Source organism: Staurois parvus, unplaced genomic scaffold, assembly GCF_062004578.1.
Source record: "Staurois parvus isolate SC_StPar_1 unplaced genomic scaffold, SC_StPar_1.0 ptg001370l, whole genome shotgun sequence".
Taxonomy (NCBI): Eukaryota; Metazoa; Chordata; class Amphibia; order Anura; family Ranidae; genus Staurois; species Staurois parvus.
Window position 1 is genome coordinate 740107 of NW_028319166.1, and position 21987 is coordinate 762093.

Below are 21987 nucleotides of genomic sequence, written 5' to 3' on the forward strand. Positions count from 1 at the left end.
CTCTTGCCTAAGCTCTTCAAACTGCACTGCTGACAAGTTTGAGAAATTCAGACTGCATAATTCAAAAATATGTAGTCATAGTTTTAATACAGTGACAATTGAATTGAATGTTGAAATGTGATGGGAAGCCTCATAAGAGTAGATCTTTGACTCACTCTCTCTTACCACTTGAACATTTCTGTTGGTCAGTGAGCTTGCCCATCATATTAACAGACCAATATAGAGGTTCAAAAAACACAACCACAGAAAATAAAAGGGTTATTATGCCATGGAATGGCTAGCGTTAATACATTCCATAAATTCATTCTTGACACACAATACTTATTAGATTTTAGTTATGGGTTTGTAATAGTCTATTATTTTCCCCAGTAGAAATTTGTCTGTTTCCTTGAGAAGTACATCTTTTTTTCTTTTGTCACAGGAAATTACAGTGAAGACTTTGAAGATGAAATTGAAGCTCTTAGCCCCCATGTCAGAAATTCACAGGAAGAACACGATGGTCTGGAATACAAAATAAAAGTGAATGATCTGGTTTGTTTCTTTTTTTAGTTGTCTTGACAGGCTCTTGCAAGTTTGTAACTAGGAGTATAGAAGCTGCAGATACTAGTATGCTAGCCTATGCTGATGCAGACTTCTATGCATAAACCATAGTTTCTTTGGGCTTTTTTATAAACTGTAGTATGTTTAAAGTTACAGTCCATCTCTTCATTCATAACCGTGCATTTTGCTGGCAATAGTTTACATACTGTAAGTTATGATGCCTAATGCTGTGGTATTTTAGCCATCCGCTTTCGATCCTTGTGTTTTCCAAGACATTTTGAAGTACACTGTAAGCAATAGTAGGAGTTATGTTTTCAAAATAGATTTGCCTATTTCCTAGGGCCTAGATCTTAAAGGATACGTTCACCTTTCATAACATGTTATATGTTACACCCACATTCAGGGCTGTTGGCTCCTAGTTCTCAACTACCACAGCGCTGTAGAGCGCCGTAGTAGTTCATTTAGTCTTCATGTCAGTATATCTGCTTGCCTGTACATCCCGTACAGGCAAGCAGATATTCTGACAGGTCTACAGGAGACCTGCATGGCACCAGTGATCTGCCGATCGCTAGTGAAATGGTTTACAGGCTCCTTCAACAAAAAATAATAAATCCACATTTTGTTTTACCTGCAAAAAGGTGAACTTATCCTTTTTAAATATTTCAACAGTTGTCATTCAGTATGTGTATAATTGAGCTCATAAGTTTACATACCCTTGATAGAATTTGTAAAATGATAGTCATTTTTGCTGCACCACTGCCACAGAACAGCCCACTTATAATTTGCCAAACACCACCCAGAAGAACCTCAAAACTTATGAAATAAATGTTTGTTGTGATGGGACCACACTGAACACAGCTTAAACACTATGTTTAGGAAGGTGTTGTTAATGCCTATGAAGAAAAGCCCACCATACCTGCCATGAAGCATTGAGGTGGATCACTGATTATTTGGGAGAATGGGAACTCCTTTAGCACAAGAAAGTTAGTCATAATTGATAGCAAGATGAATGCAGCATTTTATCAGAAAATACTGGAGAAAAATGTGCATATATTAGCTTAGAAGCTGTGCATGGAGTACACTTGGACTTTCTAACATGACAATAATGTGCAACCAAAAGCCCAGTGGCTGCATAGTAAGGCCCTGTTCACACTAGCAGGAGTTTGGAGCGAGTTTTTAACTCTCCTCAAACTCCTAGTAAAGCAGGCTACAATTAATACTGTGGACAGCACACAATGCTGTTCACTTTATCAAAACGTGAAAAGTTTGCATCGCTGCGCTTCAAAATTAAGCTTCAAAATGAAGATTTTTGTGTTTTAAGGAGTTAGGCCTTGTTGATAACAGCCAAGAAAAAAAAACCTAGACATCTGGGGTGCATTTTTAACGCTCGTCAAACTTGTGTCAAAAGCGTTTAGGGCACTCGGGGAGCATTTTTAACTCACTTTTAACGCACATTAAAAGTGACGCAAACTCAATGAACAACTCACATCGACTCTATAGGTGTCTTTGTTAAGCATCAGTATTTTGAGCAAGTGTGAACAAGGCCTTAGAAAAGAAGTAAAGGTTAGGGGGTGACCATAACAATCTCTACCTCAATAACAATTTTGTTGAGATCTCAAACATTCATATCACACTAGCCAACTATATAATTTGAACAGCTTTACTACATGTGAAAATAAAGGGCCACATTTTTAACTATCACAAAAGACTGCATGCCATCATTGACACTAAAGGAGTTGTACAGGATAATAAAATCTAACTCAAGGCAAAACATTTTTTTTTACATTTGGATAGAGTGGCGAGGGTTTAGAACCACTGTTGGTTACTGTCTGTTTCCATGGTAGGTAAATTGGCTCTTTCGCTAATTTTCCTGATCACCATTGTTACTGGAAACGAAATAAGGCTGAATCCAATATTTTGAGTTGCCACCATAACAGAAATAGAGGGGAAATCTTTCAATGGGAACACTTGCTCCCATGACAACTATCTAAGAGGGCAATTCCCTCACATTGGCAATATATCCTCTCACTTCTTCTCTATCTCCCTTGTGCTGTCTTAAATTAGAAAAAAATCTAGATATACTATACAAACTGAGAGTATGCAAATTTTTGAACAGGACCTTATATTATTTTCTTTATGGTTTGTTTAATAAGTGTAATATTGTGCGAGTTTAATTCAGATAATAAAAATAACAAATGTGTTTTATCTGATAGTTTACAGTTTCTGCCAGGGATATATGTACATTTGTGAGCTGTATGTGTTATAGGATAGATGAGAATAGTATTCAGTGTACAGTCAGGTCCATAAATATTGGGACATCGACACAATTCTAACATTTTTAGCTCTATACACCACCACTGTGGATTTGGAATGAAACGAACAAGATGTGCTTTAACTGCAGACTGTCAGCTTTAATTTGAGGGTATTTACATCCAAATCAGATGAATGGTGTAGGAATTACAACAGTTTGCATATGTGCCTCCCACTTGTTAAGGGGCTAAAAGTAATGGGACAATTGGCTTCTCAGCTGTTCCATGGACAGGTGTGTGTTATTCCCTCATTATCCCAATTACAATGAGCAGATAAAAGGTCCAGAGTTCATTTCAAGTGTGCTATTTGCATTTGGAATCTGTTGCTGTCAACTCTCAAGATCAGATCCAAAGAGCTGTCACTATCAGTGAAGCAAGCCATCATTAGGCTGAAAAAACAAAACAAACCCATCAGAGAGATAGCAAAAACATTAGGCGTGGCCAAAACAACTGTTTGGAACATTCTTAAAAAGAAGGAACGCACCGGTGAGCTCAGCAACACCAAAAGACACGGAAGACCACGGAAAACAACTGTGGTGGATGACCGAAGAATTCTTTCCCTGGTGAAGAAAACACCCTTCACAACAGTTGGCCAGATCAAGAACACTCTCCAGGAGGTAGGTGTATGCGTGTCAAAGTCAACAATCAAGAGAAGACTTCACCAGAGTGAATACAGAGGGTTCACCACAAGATGTAAACCATTTGTGAGCCTCAAAAACAGGAAGGCCAGATTAGAGTTTGCCAAACGACATCTAAAAAAGCCTTCACGGTTCTGGAACAACATCCTATGGACAGATGAGACCGAGATCAACTTGTACCAGAGTGATGGGAAGAGAAGAGTATGGAGAAGGAAAGGAACTGCTCATGATCCTAAGCATACCACCTCATCAGTGAAGCATGGTGGTGGTAGTGTCATGGCGTGGGCATGTATGGCTGCCAATGGAACTGGTTCTCTTGTATTTATTGATGATGTGACTGCTGACAAAAGCAGCAGGATGAATTCTGAAGTGTTTTGGGCAATATTATCTGCTCATATTCAGCCAAATGCTCAGAACTCATTGGACGCCGCTTCACAGTGCAGATGGACAATGACCCAAAGCATACTGCAAAAGCAACCAAAGAGTTTTTTAAGGGAAAGAAGTGGAATGTTATGTAATGGCCAAGTCAATCACCTGACCTGAATCCGATTGAGCATGCATTTCACTTGCTGAAGACAAAACTGAAGGGAAAATGCCCCAAGAACAAGCAGGAACTGAAGACAGTTGCAGTAGAGGCCTGGCAGAGCATCACCAGGGATGAAACCCTGTGTCTGGTGATGTCTATGCATTCCAGACTTCAGGCTGTAATTGACTGCAAAGGATTTGCAACCAAGTATTAAAAAGTGAAAGTTTGATTTATGATTATTATTTTGTCCCATTACTTTTGGTTCCTTACCAAGTGGGAGGCACATATGCAAACTGTTGTAATTCCTACACTGTTCACCTGATTTGGATGTAAATACCCTCAAATTCAAGCTGACAGTCTGCAGTTAAAGCACATCTTGTTCATTTCATTTCAAATCCATTGTGGTGGTGTATAGAGCCAAATATGTTAGAATTGTGTCGATGTCTCAATATTTATGGATCTGACTGTATCTTCAACAATGTAAAATCAATGTAATGTTTTTTAATGATTGTATTCAATGTATTTATTATGGTAGTTAAAATGCTTCTCTTAACCTTTAGGAAGAAGAAAAGCATGAAATGCTTGCCAAAGGTGAGTGCATGTTGGTTGACAGTATTAGAATATTCAGTACAGATTTTCAGCAACTCTACAATTCACACCCTATAGCCCAAGAACTAACCACTTTTAATGTCTTGTACCTGAATGGGTGTATGTAGGATTTAGATTAATGTTTCACTTGGTAAAGATATATGGATGTAACGCTGCTAAACTCTACCGATCTGTAATCCTAAGTGACATCTGTTAAGCCTTTTTTTTTTTTAGAGAAAATTATTCCACAAAATTAAGTTTCAGGTCAATAGGTTGATAAGGTTGTAGCATTCCCTTTTCACAATAAATACTAAACTGCGCAAAAGGTGTGTCGTCCTTCAGCTCATAGAAATTTTAGTCACATTTTACTGGGGGAAAGTATACCCCTCAATACTTTCTGATCTGCTGTAAAGAGCCACACAAACATTTTGGGCTGAAAAAAACATAGATGGATGGTTTGTTCTTCTAACCATGATTGCACATGGAAAAAAAAGCCTGTGGCCAGTCTAAGGCAAAAATAATAATAAAAGGGGGTTACAATAATAAAGTCAGACAGACATAAAAAAATAAATGAAGAAATTACTTTGGACTGGGCGATGTCCAGTACAGAGTACCAGAACTCATGACCATATATAAAATGGCACATACAGTATATAGATATACAGTTGTGTTCAAAATAATAGCAGTCAGACATCACTAACCTGATCAGTCACTGTTTTTGGTAGAAATGATATTTCTACATGGCAAATAATTTACTAGCAGGTGTAGTAGAGTAATAGAAATCCAACAGACCCAACAGTCATGACATGCATGCTGCTGATTCTGTGTAATTGAATCACTAATTGAAAGGGGCATGTTCAAAATAATAGCAGTGTGGAGTTCTATTAGTGAGGTCATTCATTCTTTGATAAACAGTTGGCAATTATTGCCCTCATTTAAGGAAGGAAGGCTGCAAATATTGTACATGCTGGTTACAGTGCATTTCTCTCTGAAATTCTGAGGAAAATGGGTCGTTCCAGACACTGTTCAATCAACTTTTTAATCAAGGTACGCTGTTCTTCTGGAGAGGGGAAAACCTATAAAGAAGTGCAAAAAATGATAGGCTGCTCAGCTAAAATGATCACAAATGCTTTAAAATGGCAACCAAAACCTGAAAGACATGGAAGAAAGCGAAAAACTACCATTCAAATGGATAGAAGAATAGCCAAAATGGCAAGGACTCCGCCAACAATCAACTCCAGGAAGATCAAAGAAGGTGTAAAGTTCCCTGTGAGTACTGTTACAATTAGAAGACGCCTATGTGAAGCCAAGCTATCTGCAAGAAGCCCCCGCAAAATCCCACTGTTGAAAAAAAGACGTGCTGAAGAGGTTACAATTTGCCAAAGAGCACATTGACTGCCCTAAAGAGAAATGGCGCAACATTTTGTGGACTGATGAAAGTAAGATTGTTCTTTTTGGGTCTAGTGGCCGGAGACAGTTTGTCAGATGACCCCCAAACACTGAATTCAAGCCACAGTACACTGTGAAGACAGTGAAGCATGGTGGTGCAAGCATCATGATATGGGGATGTTTCTCATACTAGGTGTTGGGCCTATTTATCGCATACCAGGGATAATGGATCAGTTTGAATACATCAGAATACTTGAAGAGGTCATGCTGCCTTATGCTGAAGAGGAAATGCCCTTGAAATGGGTGTTCCAACAAGACAATGACCCCAAACACACCAGTAAACGTGCAACATCTTGGTTCCAGACCAACAAGATTGATGTTATGGAGTGGCCAGCCCAATCCCCGGATCTTAATCCAATAGAAAACTTGTGGGGTGACATCAAAAATGCAGTTCTCAGAAACAGTGGTTATACAACTAAATATTAAGTGATTCAAAGGAAAGCAAAATCTTCAAACATTTTTCAGTTTATATAGTGAATGTTTGAGTTTGTAAAGAAGAATACAAACACTGCTATTTTTTTGAACAGTCTAATATTCACTTTTCTTCAATTTGTTTAGAGGAACAACACAAATTTTATATATTTTTCTTCATGTTTTGATTTGGAATAGAATGTGTAGTGTTCCCAATGCATTTGTGTGTATGGAAATAAAAGCTATTAGAAGCATTTTGAGCTTTATTCACTTTTTTCAACACACTGCTATTATTTTGAACACAACTGTATAAGCCCAGGAAAGTTACGAGCATCAAAAACAGGACAACAGAGCATTCACTAAACTGTCAAGAGCCAAATAAGGCTGATGAATGAAGACTAGGCATGAGGGAAGATGGACGGGATATACTGATGAGGACCGTGTTGCTGATGATGGCTACCCTGGCCCTAGTGTTGGAAAAGGGAAAAAAAATGAAGGGGGGTGAGGGGAGGTGGAGAAGTTGAAGAGAGAAAGAAAGCAGTGGAAAGAAGAGAGAGAGCAAAGAAAAAGGGGGGGGGGGGGAAGCACTGCCTGGTGGGAGACATCCCCAGAGAAGACTTGCGACCGGAGGACAAACAGCTGATTAGTTGGCCAAGAGGTCTTGCAAAGCACAAGATTCCTTATACACAGGGGGGCCAGGTCTGATGACAGTGTTCATAAGTTCCAAATTCCTGTACCAGGAGTGACTCCATACATTCGATATGATCCATCTCCTCCACCCACTCCAGAAGGGTCGGAGCATGTGATGTTCTCCAGTGGTGAGGAATGGTCAGTTTGGCAATGGTCAGACAATGACGCAAGTGTCCTTGTTTAAAATGTTTGAAAGAGCCAGGTAAAACAGAAAGCAGAACAATCTGTGGCATATTTGAAACTATCAAGTCTGTAACTCCAGTATAAACATGCAGGATGCGATCCCAAAAAGCTTTGATGGGGGATATTCCCCCATCCAAGGAAGCAGGAGCAGCATGACCACGCCAGCATAGGTCAGGAGTGGAGGGAAATATCCTTTGAAGTAAGATGGGATATCTGTACCACCTAGTGAGCAGTTTGAAATTATTTTCCTGCACTTTGCTGGCTGGGGACAAATGATGAGTAAAAGCAAATGATTTCATCCCATCTTCATCAGATAACTGAGCATCAAGATCAGCCTCCCATCTGGATGTATATGATGTCAGATCAGGATGGATCTTAGAAAGAAGAATCTGATATATTGCGTAAATAGGGAATATAGTGGAAGATCCTGAAGAAGAAAATTCTAGTGATTCAGGGTCTCCGGTCCACAAAAGAGAACAAAGTTTTCTATACTCCATCCATTGGACAAAAGCTCGTCCCAAGACATGGGAGGGCTGAGAAGGTGGATATCAAGCCCTGTAAAGTATTTTCGTCAGTCGCCTGTGAGTGTTTTTGTTCCACAGAAGAAAATGAGAGTGAGACTGGGCTGGGGGAAATTGAAGGTTTCCAAATAGAGGGGTCGTAGGGCCAATGAGCGAGGAAACATTAAGTTTTAGGGTCAAGTTGATCCACATACGCAATAAGTGGTTATATTAATCCCAGTATGTTGTGATGTGTATAAATAACCAATATAATGAACAATATAATAAAGTGATTACTGTCACAAAGATAGTATGGATAATGCGCATGCAACAAAAATCGCCAACGTCATCTTCACCAGCTGGAGCCGGCACCAGTGGTGTTTGTTGCATGCATTTTATCCATATTATCTTTGTTAGCATCATTGCCTTTTTTATTAATACATTTTCTGCGGTACTTCACCATGGAGATTTTCTGTTGTATGTGAGTCTTTTTGTGGCAAAGAGAGAGGAAAAGAGACTGTAGCATCTGAACATCCATAAGGTGAAAATCACAGCACTGAGTTATATACAGCTTCATGCCATATAGACCCTGTATAATTTGGGATCTAGGAATCTGGTAAGAGGCTGCTTTTTGTGGTGGTGGACACTTTCTTCACAGGAGAATTAATTTGCCATGGACTTTGGTTTATATGTTCTTTAGAAGTAATGTATATTCTATTATTCAATATATTGGTTATTTATACACAGAGCAGCATATTGGGATTAATATATCTTAAGTACATGGTGGATGTTTTTTTGAATACAGCTGTATCAATTGTGGTTTTGATCACGAAATGCAGTGCAAAAAGTGTTTTGTTTGGCAATAAATGGTTTGTCAGGAGGAGTAAAGAGGAAGGAGGGCTTATCAACTTGTAAGCCATCCAGGGAAGAACAAGAAGGTATTAAACCTGTTCCATCAATACCTATTGCTTGGTAGATGAGTGAGGGAACTGGTTCAGCAAGAGGGTGAGAACTTCCACCACATGGTATAAACGGAGATCTGGCGCCCCAGCCCCACCCCTTCTTTCTTCTATTTTAATCTAGTGAGCCACGCAGTAAGTCTGTTGTTTTTCAAAAGAATAAACTTTCTTCCAGATGTATCAGTTTACAGTGATGAGACAGACCATGTAACACTGGCAGGGGTGCTTACAATGATCAGCTTTTTATTCACGTAAAACCTTTATCCCAAAAGAAAAAAAAGTTTACTATAACTGATTATAAAGTATGAGCTGGAATTTGACTTTTATTGTTAGTGTAGTTAAATCTGCTAGTACATTTAACACTACCCAGCCCCCAGATTGACAGTGCTGCTGCCTGCTGTGCACTCTGTGCTCATTCATCTATCAAATGCAGAAGGTGTGTTACTGGCCAGAGCACCAGGTGAAAACAGAGGGGGAAAGCCTAAAACGTGATTGGTAAGCTGTAGTACATGACCTTCTTGGTTTGGGGTTTAATATCACTTGAAAGCTGTATCATTCCTTTACTTTCACTTGGTAATCCAACAACACATTTCCTGCCTAAGGTGTAAGCACTCACTATTCTGTATCTATGGACGAGCAGTGTCACCCTAGCACACAAAGGAGTCTATTTAATTAAAAAATTGCATTGCTATTTGTCAAGTAAAACTGTATATTGGATGTGAAGTAACCAGCTGTGAGAATGGAAGGAAATTTAAATGTCCTTAGGCTGTTTTCTCTTCTGTGTAATAGAGAGCATTGGTTGCTAGTGATATGTATAGAAGAAAACACTTTAGCATCTAAATTGATACTGTGTAATATAAAGCAATCTGCTCCCACTGAATGATTTATAAATGCATGAACAGTGCCAGCGAGACTAAGGGAAAGAGAATGACCTACAGAACAAGTAAATAGTGCCTGCAGAGAAGGGGGGAGGGGTTTACAGTGGATATAAAAAGTCTACACACCCCTGCCTGTTTGTTAAAAAAATTAGACAAAAGCCAATAATTTCAAAACTTTTTCCAACTTTAATGTGACCTATAAACTGTACAACTCAATTGAAAAACAAACAAATCTATTTTTTTTTTTGGGGGCGGGAGTAAACATAAAAAAACTAAAATAATATGGTTGCATAAGTGTGCACACCCTCCTTATAATTGGGGATGTAGCTGTGTTCGGAGTTGAGCAATCACATTCAAAATTATGTTAAATAGGAGTCAGTATACAACTGCCATCATTTAAAGTGCTGCTGATTAACCCCAAATAAAAGTTCAGCTGTTCTAGTAGGTCTTTCCTGGCATTTTCTTAGTTGCATCCTACAGCAAAAGCCATGATCCACAGAGATCTTCCAAAACATCAGAGGGATCTCATTGCTACATACTACAAATACAGCAACAAAATAAACTGCAAAATCAAGTGAGAGAGAAGAGAGCGAGGAAACCATGGATCAGGCAAAATGAAATGCGAGGACTAATAAAGAAAGAAAGCCAAGACAAAACTACAAAGTTGATTCTTACAAGAAAATTAACTGGATGCACTGGATGGATGGAGCCAACGACACAAAGGAAGATCTGGTGCTAAATGAGCCCAAACCTGTCCACAACCTCAAATAGTCTCCCAGCCCATCAGGCTCCTCCTCCTGTGTCCTGCACCATGCAATGGATGCGAACCATCATCCATAAAAATGGTGACCACATGGCATGTACTGCCCAGAATGATGACCAAACAAAAGACGGCATGTGCACTGTGACGCTGTGTGATGACATCAGGCATGTAATGTGTGCGCGCATACAGCATCACAACAAACCGCAACAGGTGCCAATGCAAGAATAGGAAACCTCCAGAAACCCACCCGGCAGACTCCAAAGAGGATTGCAACCCCCCAGCAAACAAAACAAAAACAACAAACACAGAAAATTAAAATAAAGCTACAAAACACACCAAACGGACAACAAAAGAAAAGCAAAAAAAAATGAAAAAGCAGACAAAAATAAATGATTATCAAAATAAAAAAAAAAGAAAAATATAAGAGAAATAAAAATAACAAACCCCAAATACAACCACAAGGGTTAACCAAAAACAACAAACACATTGACAAAAAATAAAGTGAATAAGGAGGAAGGGAGCCAAATAATTGTATCGCAACCTGTGGAAGTCCTGTTCTGCCTCAGTGTGGCAACATCTGATAAAATATTCAACAATCTGAAAAACAAAATATAATGAAGTATAACTAACAATTCAAATTATATTCCAGACACACTGTCAGTCCCATCTGGGTGAATAACATACAATACAATACAGCATAAAACAAACAAAAAAAAGCACTAAGAAAGTAAAAAAAGGTTTAAACGAGGTAGATTCAATCAATCCCAGAGGGCTTGTAGCCCTGCAAATGAAGATCCACATAATTTCCCTTTTGAAGGAGCCTTTGGTCCCAGTTTCCCCCTCTCGGATCTTGAGGGATTTTTTTCTAATGGCAGAAAAGAAAATGAATGGGTATTTATGATCCATAGCAGCATGCCTGCTGATCAAATACAGATGACCTATTTCTAGCGCATACACGTGATCATGTATGCAATGTCAAAAATTCACATATGGTTTTGCCTACGTAATAAGATCCACAATCCCAAGTAAACGGATAAACTACACCTTTCATAGTACAATTAACAGAACTTCTTAGAGAAAATTTCATCCCTCTTGGCAGAATAAAACTTTTATTGGTGTTGACATACTTACAGTAAGAACAATTTCCACACTTGAATGTTCCTTCAAGGAGCAATGTGGATTTAAAATGTAATGTACCCTTAAAATGGCTATGAACTAGCTTCTCTCTATGGATGCTCTATGATAGAAAATACTAGCAATAGATTTCACAAATTTAGAAACCATGGGATCGCTAGTAAGAAGAAACTAATATTTAAACAGAATAGAACAGATAGTTTTATGCTGTTTTGTGTATTTTGTAATGAATTTCACACTATTATATATTGATCTACTTTTTTTTCTTTTTTTTTTTTCTTTCGGACCAAAGTAACAGTTTAAGACAGTCTTTTTTGCTTTTTTTAAAAAAAAAAAAAAAAAAAAGTGTAGATAAAAAGTACACTTTTTTTTTTAAATTGTCCCATTTTAAATAACACTAAAAATGCTTAGGTACAAAGGATTGCAAAGTTATTTACAAATAAAATAGACTTTTTTCAATTTGGCACTTAATACAACACAAAAAAAAAAAAAGTGAGCGATTGAAAAAGAAAAATGAAAAGAAGTTTAAATATTAAAGCAGAACTTCACTCTTTCAGGCAACATGGACTATTTCTAATTATTATGCTGTGAGCATTAGTAAATAGGAAAGTAGATTATATTTACTTGTTTTAACCTTTTTTTGCATTCCTAACCTTTTTTTGCATTCTTTCATTCACTTCCTGGTTTCCATGCCTAGGCAAATGATGTCATACATCCCAGGAGTCTTCAGGAGGGGAGGGAGAGTTCTCAGCTTAGACAATGCCTAAGCTAAAGACAGATGGATTCCAGGAATCATCTGCCCTTTATCAACTGCCAGAAATGCCAGGAGGTGTTTTTCAAAATGACTTCTCAAAATAAAGCATGGAGACATGGGTGGATGGAGGAGTTTGTTTTGAATATTAAAAATTCATTATATAGCATTTTTGGTTTGTGGTACTCGGATGCAGTGCAGTTCCACTTTAAAGTGTTACTGAACCCACAACAGTATGATCAATCTGTATATGCAGTAAAGCATGCTTGTTATACTCACTGTGGAACGTAAGGGGTTACTCCTCTGCTTTGTGTAAAAAGGCCGTTTGAACCTATCTTCTCTGCTCCTCCTCTTGTTCAAATCTCCATGTCTTATCTCCTGATAGACTAAACCTGTAGCCATTCTGCACGTGCTCAGTTTAGTGTGTATTGCTAGAGATTTTTTTTTTTTCTTGGGAGAGTGCATGTGATCAGCATAGGGCCAATCATCACTGTTCAGACAGAGGTCAGGGGTTTTGCATCCTCCTAGAACAGAAAGAGAAAACTCCTCCTACAAGCTTTAACCAGTGCTCTCCTGAACACTGATAGAAGTCACAAGACTGCTGTAACTGCTGATGAGAAAGTATTTAGCAGTTTACATTTACTAAAATAATTGCAATTCAATGTTCTGTGTACTGTGGAAAACCAGATATAGTGAATGCAGGGTCCTGGGTTTAGCAACACATTAAAGTATATGTAAACCCTCACCTTGTAAAACAACCCATTCAGTTTAAAATAGAATTGAAAGGCAACACATTTGTGTGTGCTTCTATAAAAAAAAGCATTATAAATACACCCCCCCTTTTTTTTTTTCCTGAATAAGTGATCACATCCCCTCTGTTCTCAGCTGCCTGAGAGCTGGAGGAGGAGAAGCTGCAGAACACTTACCTTCCCAGTGAATGTCTGTGTAGGGGAGCATGTGAACAGAAGTCTGATCATTGGATGAGAGCAAGCCGAATTCCAGCACAGCCAGAACGATCATGCTGTGCTGTCATGCCTATTGTGGTCAGTTATTAATATGAAAGCAGAGTGACTGGCAGGAACAACAGGGATTTCACACAAAGGAAGCAATACAAAGAGAACAGGATTACTTTTTAATTCAAGTAAATGGGAAAGCAGGCACATATCAGGAATATGAAATGTTGGGTTTACATATTCTTTAATGGTTAGGAAAATTGAAATACAAAAGAAATCTGCAGGAAAATTGTTAGCGAGAAGAGGAATAAGGACTTAGGATAAAGTAAGGGTTAATAAGGTACTAAATAGGAACATATTTTGTATAAAAAAAAAGCAAACTTTTTTTTTTTTTTTTTTTTTTAAATAACTGATGTTATGTGCAAATCAGTGCTTATCCCTTTGATCTTCGATGGGAAAAAATACATACAAAAGAAACAAATATCTTGTGTCTAAAAAGTGTTAATAAACCCTGAGTCAGGCAGTCCATTTTCGATAGCAGCAGCTTTTGCAGCTGTTATATCTAAACAGCAACTCTAGCCTGTCATTCTGTCCATCAGCATTTGCTGGCAAGTATGGGGGGTGGTGGATAGAGGGGCAGAAAGAAAAGGCGCACTACACCTCCTTTGTATACATCAAGGTTTTATTTGTCTGTGTATAGTGCCCAAAACTGGTTAAGCAATGTTATCAAATGTGGTAATATCACATGCACCTTGCATGTTGGAGATATTTTTGATTAAATAAAAAAAAAAAACTCCTGTAATGATCATTCGTTTTACATTCTAGTCATACTCCTTGACTCAATGGATTCCACAATTGATACTCAAAAGGTGTTACAGCAAAAGCAAGAAGACCCCGAATCTGTTACACCACAAGGTAACAGTGAGGCCATGGGCACAGGTGAGTTGTATGCCTTTTCATATATACTAGAGTTTAAAAACATAGCTGAAGAATACCATACTTTCCTTGGTCATTTATTGGTGTGTGGTTACCGAACCCGCAGACATAACGTTGACACAAACACCTCACTATTCAGTGGATAGCAGTATCCACTCTTTATTATAGTTAGGGCCTTTTATGTTGTTTTTGTCATCACCTTTACCCCTTTTGCTGCCCTGTATAACAGAATTTTTGGCAGTTTCAATTGTTTTTTTTTGTCATGCGATAATTGGGCTACTATTTATCAAATCTATATTCTTTGTTAAACTTTCTTTATTCATTTATTTATTTTATTTACGTCATTGCTAAAATAAGGAGACTGATTAGCTTCCTATGTGATAGCATAGTGCAGGTGACAGGTTCTCTTTATGGAGACATCAGGGGCTTATTAAACTCTTAATGTCACCTGTGCAGTCTGTTGAAGCAAATCAAGCACAGATTGGGCTTGGCCAGCTTCTTCCCCAGCCAGAGGCCATAGTTTGATAGCTTTGAACCTAGAAGTGTTCACAGCTGAGCCCTTCCAGGTTCGTATTTTAACCATTTCCATACTGGGCACTTTTACCCCCTTCCCTCCCAGGCCATTTTTCAGGTTTTTAGCGCTCTCACACTTTGTGAGAGCGCTGAAACCAATATGACAGTGTTGTATGACAATTGCGTGGTCATACAACATTGTACCCAAACTAAAATGTTATCATTTTCTTCACAAAACTAGAGCTTTCTTTTGGTGGTATTTAATCACCTCCGGGGGTTTTTATTTTTTGCTAAATTAACAAAAAAATACCGAACATTTTGAAAAAAAACACATTTTTCTTTCTGTTATAAAAGTTTGCAAATAAATGATTTTTTTTTTTTACATACTGTCACCAGTGCAGTACAGCGTCATCATATAACTGGCATGGCGGTGATCAGGGACACTGACTGGTGACAGTATGAAAAAAAAACATATTTTTTTTAAAATTTTTTATTACATTTGTTTTTTTTGGTTTTTTTAAAGATTTTTTTTCATAGTTCACTATGTCCAAAGTAGTACAATGTTACCATAGTAACATTGTACTACTTTGGGGAAGTAATCCAATATTTTTTTTTTTTTTTTACACAATTTGCTTATAGCAAAGAATTACTTTGCTATAAGCAAGCATTTACCTAAATGACAACGATTCATTCAGGGTTGTTTTTTTTTTTTTGTTTTTTTTTTTTGTGTGCTTAGCTGTGATTTGGCCACAGCTATTCACATGACATGTGCATGTGATCGCTGTGACTATTCACAGCTAGACACTAGTATACAATGGATGGCATGAATGAAGCCATCCATTGTATACAACTGTCATGTGACCTGCTGTGATTGGTCACAGCAGGTCACATGGTACCGGCAACGGGGGCTGGTACTCAGATCTGCCATCGGCCGTGTCCGAGGTACACGGCCGGTGACAGATCATGCCGCTGCACGGCTCTGCAAGCGCGAAAACTGCGCATTCCCGGGAGGACGCCGTATGGCGTCCACCCGGAAATCTACAGCATTTTGCCGGCCGCCAAACTGCTATTGGCCGGGCGGCTATTGGTTAAAGGGGAGATCAGAAAATTGATGTTCATTGATCTCGCTGCTTTCTCTCATGACACCTGGCATGGATGTCCCAGGAACCCAGGAGGGACAGGTAAACTTGGGACACTTGGGGGCGGGGGTTGTCATATTTCCTAAGCACATACAGGAGAAATTGGTAAAGGGGGGTGTATGTTTCTTTTGAATACCCGTAAACTAGGAGAGAAAAAATGAAAACTCATGGCTGCTATAGCAGTGGGAGTTTGTTTAGATGCTGGCACTGCTGCCACCGCAGTTGTTACAGCGCTAGCAGCGAAAAGACTAAACTCCTTTTCCTTAATTTCCCACTAGACGCCTATTGAAAATGAGTTATCACTAGCCTGAAACTGAGCGTTCACCTGTGAAGTGATCTTTGTGAATTAACGTTTACATTATTATTATTATACAGGATTTATATAGTGCCAACAGTTGCTCTGCGCTTTACAATATAACGGGAGACCATACAGCAACAATACAATTCAATACAAGAGGAATAGGAGGGCCCTGCTCCTTGGAGCTTACAATCTATTGATTGTATTAGAATGGTCAGTAAAATAAAACTGAAATGGAATGGTATCAGTAAAATGGGCAAAGGAGAAAAAAAACAAAACCGTTTTGTGAATTAAGCGGCTTGAACTCTGTAAACAAAAGTCTTCCTCTAGGTCCAATTCACACTTTCATGTGCATAAAAACACTATAAAAATGCGTCTGCCTCGGCCTGAAGTCTCATGTGTTTTTCAAAGTTTTTACGTGTTTTTATGCATGTTTAAATGCGTTTTATGTGGGCTTACACACGTTTTTATGCTTTTTTTACCTACTTTTTTAATGTGCGTTTTTCTGCTTAATGTAATTTTAAAGGCATACTTTCTGTTTTATGTATGTTTAAATGCGTTTATATGTACAATAAAATGCAAACGTGTTGCATTTTAATGCACATCTCCAGAACACATAAATGCATTAATAAAATGTAAATATGCCACATAAAAAAACTATTGGGTTTTTTTTTTTTGTTATTGCAGTTGCCTGCGTTCATCCAATGTGGAAAAATGCAGGTAACTTCACATAATGTGAACGAGTCTTTATTAAAGCTGAGAATACTGAAATGGGTTATGTGTGAAAAAGTAAATAATGCTCTTCCTTCTGGCTGGAGAAGAGTACAAAATACTAACACGAAGCTGTATGTTTTGACCATAATAAAGTTGTGCAAAACTTCTATGACATTGCAAATCAAAAAATAGCTGAAATTACCTGTTTTGTTGATATGAGCTGTATTGCCCATAGCTGAGAAGGTGTTAATATGTGTAGAATTGCATTTTTGCTACTATATCATCAAAATGTGTGTTTGATTGCTTTGCGTGTTTCTCTATGCAGCGTGAAAAACCATGAGACTTCATCTTAATTGAATTTCTTTTGAAATGGCATATGTGGTGACCTGTGAATTATTTATGCATGGTTGTAACTATTCTCCCCTTCTAGCTTTTTCCGTGTTGTAGGTTTTCTTCATTATAGTATTTATGCAGTAGATGGCAAATAACCATCACTCTCTTGCCTCTAATTAACACGTGGCTTATTTTAAAGTGTTTGTAAACGCAAAATGCATTTCTTCCTTAGAGGCTCTGAGAAAAAAAACTGTAAGCTTTTTATCCTGAAAAAAAAAACCTTTGCAGTATGTATTAAATACCTGGTGATCCTGCCAGTGACTTGCACTTCCCCATTCCTGTTATCAGCCTTCTGAAGAGTGGTCTTCCCTCTGCAACATTGCCAGCCCTGTGCACATGCTGTTCTGCTTTCTGAATGCGCATGCTGTATCCTTTCTTCCCCTAATTCCCACATATCCACATCAGGCAGGAATGGCCTGAAGGGGTGGCTCTAGCCAGGGGATTGAGAGGGGCTCCTCTGACTTAGCTTGCCCACAGACTGGGGCTGTACAGTGGGGAATAGAAGGAAATAGGTTGTTTGCAAGGAGCTCATCTATGGCTTAGCTCCAACCATAGACTGGGGCTATGCAGTAGCAAAAAGATAAATCGCATGACTTGAAATAAAACCAGCTTAATAAAATAAGCTATTTCTGCTAATTGGAATGCTGCAATTTAAGGATGGATTGTTTAGTGTTAATGTTGCCAGCCTATATCCTTACAGCAGGGGTAGGCAACCTTAAAGAGGTGGAGATCTACCTGAACAACATGGGAGAAGGAAAATCATTGAGCACAGTTTTGCCTCCTCACACCTGATTTAAACCTCTAATTGCCATACTACTGTGTCACAATTGTGTGCATTGCATGGCAATCATGGGTTTAAATCAGGTGATGAGGCAACATATTGCCTCCTTACCACCTGTCAAACATACTCAGATCACTTTTCAGAGGAGCAGCAGTGTCTGCTGTACTTGTGAATGAGCCCTTAGTTGGGAGTGATAAAACCTTGCTGTTGAGTCGGGGTTTTACCGCCCCCAATCCCTACCCCCTTTAGTTGCTGAAGCAGCGAAAGGTGTACACATGCTGCAGCGGGAATTAAACCCCCTGTGGGTGCTACTACCTGCCTGTCATGACCCATTCAAGTAAATCTGGACACTCTGCAAGCGCACCAAACTGCATGCAGAAGCCGGGTCCAAGGAGTTAAAACAGGTGGTGAGAAAGCAACACAATGCTTTCTGTTTTATACCCTTGTTTTTTTGTACTGCACAAGGTTGCAGGGCATTTGCAGAGTGGCCTCATTCACTTGAATGGGTCATGCTTTGCAGATGCTACACCCACCAACCATGAAAGGTTGTGGCTGTGACATGTGTACACCTCTAGCCACTGCAGCTAAATGGGTAACGGTTGGAACATGGGTGGTAAAACAGGTCTTAACTATGTGATTTTAACCCCCCCCCCAAAACTGCAACTGTTGATGAACCTTTACTGTTCTGAGCACCCCATAAGGCTGCTTTCACACTGATATGCTGCAGTTTACCTGCATCGCTGGTGCAGTTCTGTGCATCTGCAACTTTCCTGGGTTAGCCGTGCTTTGCCATAGACTTCTATTATATCCTGCAGGTGTGGTGCACTTTCTGAAAATGCACCAAGACACTGGCATTCAGGAGTTTTTGTGTGCTTTCAGAAAGTGCACCACTCCTGCAGGATATAATAGAAGTCTATGGCTGAGCACAGCAAACCTGCAGGAAAGCTGCTGGTACACTGCACTGCACCTGTGGTGTGGATAAATTGTAGCACATCAGTGTGAAAGCAGCCCTATACTATTATGACCAGTGTATTGCATCACACTGACCTGCTGTTGGCACCACTCTGGAGGCCGCTAGCCCGGAGAAGAGGAGGAGTGCAGTTGGTATCACTTCCCATGGGACAGGAGCCAGCACTACAGAGGAGAAATCTGCTTATGAAGCTCTTGCTCCCTACTGCAGCTAAGACTTTACAAGTAGTCCCTCAGCAATTGTACTCTGATGACCTGGGATGGCTGGTCAGCAAGCCCAGTTCACAATCTACCAGTCACCTGGCCACCATCTACTGGTAGATCACAATCTACAGGTTGCTGACCCCTGCCTTACAGGTATGCAGATGGGTTTTCGTACACGTAAAGCAGAACTGTGGGCAAAAACCTCTTTACACTTCCTTGTTATTGTTTTCCTTCCTTCACTGAATATTTCATCCATCTTCTGGTTCACTCAGCAGTTGCTCTGAAATAGCGCATTCATTTTCAAGTCAAATCGTTATTTTAATTGGTTTCCTGTTTGTAAGACCAGTAGCTGCTATGCCTCCTCTTCCCCCAGCCACTGGTCTTGGCACATCCCTTCTATAGTTATTTCTCCAGGAAGCAGTGATGTAATTTAGTCCCACTTACAGTGGTGAGCGGACCGAGACTCAGACACATTCATCATGTACAGGCTTAGTGTACCACATTTACTGCAATTCCCTGTGCTTGATGGGAACTGTAGTTTCCTTTTACTTCAGTGAGAGAGGAGAGGATATGATGTAATCCCTGCTGTTACACCACCTCCTTGGCAGAGCAGATTTTGTTATATTTTAAATTACAGAGAGGAGGTCATGAAAAGTCAATTAGACTTTTCTCCTAAATGGTAAGGATTTTCAAAATTGTATTCACTGTTTATTGTTTGAGTCTGGGGTGTTCTAATGGGTGATTTTTTTTTTGCCTGTCTCAGAGTTCTTCTTTAAGGATTTATCTCATACAAGTACAGCCAAGCTGATGTAACATTTACAAAATGTTACAAGAGAAATGTGTATTTTTCATTTGTTGTGTTTTTTTCAGGTGTATCAAACCAATACACAAATAGCGAAATGGAAGCTTTGCACCAAGCATACCAAAACTTAAACCAGTTAGCAGAAGACACAGATGAGCAGAAGAATTATCCTAAAGCTACAGAACATACAAGTACATCTTTTGTAGATACCACAGATTCAACAGAAAAGGGCTTGAAAAAGATACTCACTGTAGAATCAGGTAATTTTCAACACCGTTCGTACTAGAAGTAATTTTGATCTCCAGACAGACATTAAAAGCAATGATAACTCAAGATATTTTTATGCAGCTAGCGTAAGTACCTGAATTTGTCTTCATATATAGCTAGCCATTAACCACTGACAGGTAGAAATCAGGTTTTGATTTATATGCTAAATGAAAGCAGATGAATGACCTGATTTCTGAACCACCGGACAGTGGCCCGGTATTGAGCCACTGGCTTTATTCTGCTGAGCCTTAGTTTTCTGTCTCCTCTGACAGCTAGGTTTTAGCTGTTAGGGCAGATGGATGCTGTGGCAGCAGGAGCGCATTGTTGTGCACTCCAGCTGGCTCCTGGAGTGAGAGTGGAGATGCTGGGGGTTCTTCTGACCTGCTCTGCCTGCCCTGGGCACCTGACAGTCCCTCAAAATAATGCACATCAGGCTCTAGCTCTGGCTCAGCTTAGATGCTGTGCAAGCCCAAGCCTGCGACACTACTGTGGCACCCCAGTTGCAAGCATGAGTTCTGACTGGAGAGGAGAGAAAAGGTAAGCACAGAGCTGTGCTGAAAGTACACAGAAGACTCCTGTGGCCAATAAGTTTGGCTGAACTGCAGAGCACATGGTAGGTTGGCAGGGAAGCATGCAACCAACTGCTGGTTGCCCTCATCCTGAAAGCTTTTCTCTGCTGTCTTCCAGGCTCAGTGCTTCCCCAGTGGTCACTCTTCTTTCATTGATATCTAGTTTGAAATTGCAAGTTTGTATCAATTCTGATTGAGATGTGACGAGTCACTGTGCAAAAATGTCTGTTTCAGGGACCTAAAGCAGAACTTTTAAAAATAAGGTTCTTACCAGTGACCAGGGTCCAGCGCTGTCTTCCTGCAGCTGGTTTCTCTTACCGCTGTCATTCTTGGTGTGGTAGCCAACTGTGAATTCCTGAAGAATCACAGCCAGCTCTCCACTGCGCATGTGCGGAATCAGGGGAGTGACTAAGTGCATGTCATTCTCGCCTAAACGAGAATTAAGGGAGTGGGAGCGTGTTTGTGCAAAAAAAAGTAACTGTTCTCCAAAAGCAAAAAAAAAAAAATGTCAAAGGGTGGGGAGTTGAATAAGCAGCACTTTCCACTCAAATTTCACTGTTTATTTCTGGGGAAACAAACAGGAATTTGGTTGCTTTACGATACAACTGCAATCATGTTCTGTATTTCTTCTCTTCAGTTTTAATTGATCAGCCATATAGCATTTCATGATAAAACAATATGAATTTCAAGTGTATCTATAGAATAAACTTTTTTTTTTATTTTATATGGATTGAGTAGTAGTAGAGTATGGTAGAGTAGGGAAGATTCAGAATGGGGGTCAGCAGCAGGTTTGAGAACCACTAATATAGTTAAGGTGTTACTAAACCCAGGACCCTACATTCACTATATCTGGTCTCCCATAGTACAAATAACATTGAAATGCAATTATTATAGTAAATATAAACTGCTAAATACCTTTTCTTAGCAGTTGGAGCAGTCTTGTGAATTCTGTCAGTGTCCAGCAGAGCACTGGTTAAAACTTGTAGGAGGAGTTTTCATTTTCCTCTCACTGTCCTATGAGACTGCAGGACCCTTGGCCCTCTGTCTGAACAGTGCTAATTGGCCCTGTGCTGATCACTTGCACTCTCCCAAGAAAAAAAACAAACTTTCTTGCAATGCACACTAAACTG

General features: G+C 39.3%; 1 protein-coding gene and 1 long non-coding RNA gene across 3 annotated transcripts in view; one reads left to right on the plus strand and one right to left on the minus strand.

The window, feature by feature from the left end:
* CEP162 (centrosomal protein 162) overlaps positions 1 to 21987 on the plus strand; it is a 169191-nt gene that overhangs the window by 76888 nt on the left and 70316 nt on the right. Inside the window, exons 7-10 of one of the 2 annotated variants that reach the window (XM_089661691.1) lie at positions 422 to 531; positions 4574 to 4604; positions 14098 to 14211; positions 20090 to 20281. In XM_089661691.1, coding sequence (XP_089517817.1) covers positions 422 to 531; positions 4574 to 4604; positions 14098 to 14211; positions 20090 to 20281 — 447 coding nt within the window. The remainder of the gene's footprint in view (positions 1 to 421; positions 532 to 4573; positions 4605 to 14097; positions 14212 to 20089; positions 20282 to 21987) is intronic. The other variant, XM_089661692.1, reaches the window with a different exon arrangement.
* Positions 69 to 21208, minus strand: LOC149436367 (uncharacterized). The gene is made up of 3 exons (XR_016308301.1): positions 21129 to 21208; positions 10976 to 11031; positions 69 to 501 (listed from the first exon to the last, which is right to left on the minus strand). It is a non-coding gene; the product is annotated as an uncharacterized LOC149436367 (long non-coding RNA).